General features: G+C 43.4%; 1 protein-coding gene across 1 annotated transcript; it reads left to right on the forward strand.

The window, feature by feature from the left end:
- Window positions 1-322: 322 nt before the first annotated feature.
- Window positions 323-1,595, forward strand: LOC123072702 (60S ribosomal protein L38). The gene is made up of 3 exons (XM_044496309.1): window positions 323-459; window positions 550-733; window positions 1,366-1,595. The coding sequence occupies exons 1-3, from the start codon at window positions 457-459 to the stop codon at window positions 1,386-1,388; spliced, it is 210 nt and encodes a 69-aa protein (XP_044352244.1). The 5' UTR covers window positions 323-456; the 3' UTR covers window positions 1,389-1,595.
- The last annotated feature ends 1,663 nt before the right edge of the window (window positions 1,596-3,258 follow it).

Genomic DNA, 3,258 nt, shown 5'->3' on the forward strand with positions numbered 1-3,258 from the left:
GGCCTTGTACAATGGGAGATGCTTAGAGAAATGAACCAGACTTTCCTTAAGCACGGGTGCTTATTTACACAGGATGGACGCTTAACTAAGCGTCTCTCATATAGAAATAGGCACCAGTGCTTCAGAAAAACTCGGTTTATTTTTTAAAGTACCTCCCTAAGCATCTTCCATTGTATAAGGCCTTAGGGCATATCTAGATATCCCTTAGCAAAAACCGTTTACAAAAAGAAAAGTAAAAAAAAAACAGAAAACCGAAAGAACCACACTGCTGCATTCCCGCTACATGGGCCGTCGCGGGTCTGGCCCATCCATACCACGGCCTGTTGGCCCGAGGTTTTTCTAGGTATAAATTCGCTCGCCAGGCATCAGCCGTGTGTTCTCCTCCCCCCTCTGCTCCTTCCCCCGCCGCCGCCGCCGCCCCCCTAGGATCTGCGCAGCCGACCTCCGCCGTCCACCATGGTGTGTTGAGCCCCTCTCCGACGATTTGTATGTCTCTCTTTCTTCCGTGGCGCATGGTGATGTGGTAACGAGCGAATTCTTGGGGTGCAGCCGAAGCAGATCCACGAGATCAAGGACTTCCTCCTGACGGCGCGGCGGAAGGACGCGCGGTCGGTGCGGATCAAGAGGACCAAGGACGCCGTCAAGTTCAAGGTGCGCTGCTCCAGGTACCTCTACACCCTCTGCGTCCACGACACCGACAAGGCCAACAAGCTCAAGCAGTCCCTCCCCCCAGGTCCGCTCCCTTCTCTCCCCCACCCTCCCACCCCCTCTGTCCCTTCCATGATCAAGTGTTCTGATGAGTCGTTACGCGCATCCAAACACGTACGAGCAGTAAGTAAATCTTGAATGATAATCATAGTGAATTAGTGATGCAAACAATTGTATTTTATTTTGCAACATACCCATGCCCAATTGCATCAGCTAGAAGCATGTTGGCAGGCCTGGTTGCACGTATCGCTGCTGCGCTGGCCACTCTCTCAGCAGTGGCCGTCTCACCACCAGTTACCTGTTCATGCTACTACTTCGTAGCAGTACTGCACATATCAGTTAGCACTTGGTCAGATCCTTGTTTGTTCTAATTTGCATTTCCAGCGACCGCATAGTGCAAACTTAGCCTCGTTAATCTCATGTATCTGCAATGTATGTGGTCAGACACTATTCAGTTTTGTACATGACTGTATTGGGTCGGTGTGCTCAAATTGTGTTAGTATAGGTCCTCAGTTTACGCATTCATTTCTTGCATCTTATATAGTCATTATGACATGTATCTCTTGTGCCGTGCTTCGCTGACCCACTGTTGCTCAAATCCCACAGCCAGGCATTTGTTGTTAACACATACTAACTGTGATCATCGCTTTGCTGCAGGTTTGAACGTCCAGGAGGTTTAAGAAGCATCAAGCCAGATCATGCCTTTACCAGTAGTGCGAATGTTGGATTTAGCAGCGTCTGTGTTCAGTAAACGAGTTTATTCTGAGTATGTACTAGACTGAGATGTAATGTTGGGACCTGTGAGGATTTTGTGTTATTTCACTTGCTGAAGAATGGAGATATGTTACTCCCTTATATCCTATATAAATTGATTGGATTGCACACCATTTTTCCTCCTTGTTTGTTTTGCATTTCTTTGAAGCCATGCATTGTTTGTTCTGAGATGCCATATGTCTGGTTTTGGTGGTTGTGATGGTGAAACCAGTTGTTTTTCTGGGTCGGAGGATCCAAGGAAGTTCTTTTACTTGTGTTATTAGCATTTTGTGTTGTTCTTCTGCAGGATTTAAGCCACGCTATATATGTTAGTTATGGTCCCAAATGCAGATCCAGTATAATTGTTACAGAGAAAGATACCGGTTTTGTTGCTTGACATGTCCATATGAATGATATAAGTTTGTGGGTAGGCAATGTAGATAATTGTGATCACGAAGGGTTGCTATTTTACCAGTATATACTGTTGTGCACTATTGCAGTTACCAAGGGACAACAACAAACTGGCTCAGTCCAGCAATGCAAATGATACTTGCTCCGCGAAAGGCATTGCTATTGGTATATTCAGGTACACCTAGTTAACACTTTTATATGTTGAACAACTACACAAATCTGCCATGTAGTTATACTATGATGCTCGCCGTCGCTGGAATCTGCCATCCCAGTTATTCGCCGACGATTGGAGTCTTATGTGAGGGTCTGAACAATGCTCTCCTGAAGCTACTAGAGCCTCCTAGTCCTGACTGAGTCCTGGTATAGTTCATACATTTGCTGAAAACATAGTATTCTGCTCTCCTGCTTGCACTGAATGGAACGAGCGTCTTTCGCCACAAGATTTCCCCTCCGATGGTTCTCCAAAATATCAAAACTGAGGCGGCAATATGGGTTACCGCCGGTGCCAAGAAATTAGGAACAATCATGTCACGAGAGTTATGGACCTTGTGTAATGTCGGTGTGTTCTACAACAAAAAACTCTATTCCTTCTTAATTAGTAGATGAGGCAGCAAATTTGCCTCAGTCCCTCATGCGCTACATTACACTTCAGTATGCTGCACCTGCATGGCTGCTTAGTTTGAGTACTTCACTACTGCTTCTGTTCGCCAGAGTCATTTTTTTTTTGAGTTGTTCAGGTTCATGTACTCAACGAAAGAGCAAGGAACAAATGTCTCAGTTTTTCTTTTCTTTTTGCCGCATGTTAGGTTCAGATCCAGGTTCACGCACTCACGGGACACACAAGTCATTCATGAAAGAAAACCGTATACTTTTTTGTGTGTGAACACAACACAGACGCAGACACAACCCAAAGTTTCCTTTTTAATGAACATAAGCTAAAGTTGGGCGCGACTATGTATCGCTTAGTTTTTTCTCAGACAAGACTATGTGTCACTTAGTGTGAGACAGAACAAAGTCTTGCCTGAAACGGGCGCCAATGAGCTGGCCTAGCGCGCTGGAGGTCCACACGCCTTAAGCGCTCATTTTTTCACATTTTTTTCGGTTTGATTTCTTTTTTTTACTTTTCTGTTTATATTTTGAATATTACAAACATATAAATATATATGAATTATAAATTAATTTGAAATTCAGTTTTAAGTAAATGTTAATCATGCATTTGGAAAATGTTTAACAAGTATAGAAAAATGTTCCAGTGCATAAACAAAATGACAATGTGTATGAAAAAAATAAACATCGAAACATATATATGAAAAGTTGTTAAACGTGTAGAAAAATTGTTTATAATGTACAGACAAAATGTACATGGTGTATGAAAAACATTAACAT

The sequence above is a fragment of the Triticum aestivum genome, chromosome 3B, assembly GCF_018294505.1.
Source record: "Triticum aestivum cultivar Chinese Spring chromosome 3B, IWGSC CS RefSeq v2.1, whole genome shotgun sequence".
Lineage (NCBI taxonomy): Eukaryota > Viridiplantae > Streptophyta > Magnoliopsida > Poales > Poaceae > Triticum > Triticum aestivum.

Excerpts from the sequence above, each read along its gene's own strand:
- LOC123072702 (XM_044496309.1), top strand. Across the intron at positions 734-1,365 it reads CAAGCAGTCCCTCCCCCCAG|GTTTGAACGTCCAGGAGGTT; the intron begins GTCCGCTCCCTT and ends GCTTTGCTGCAG.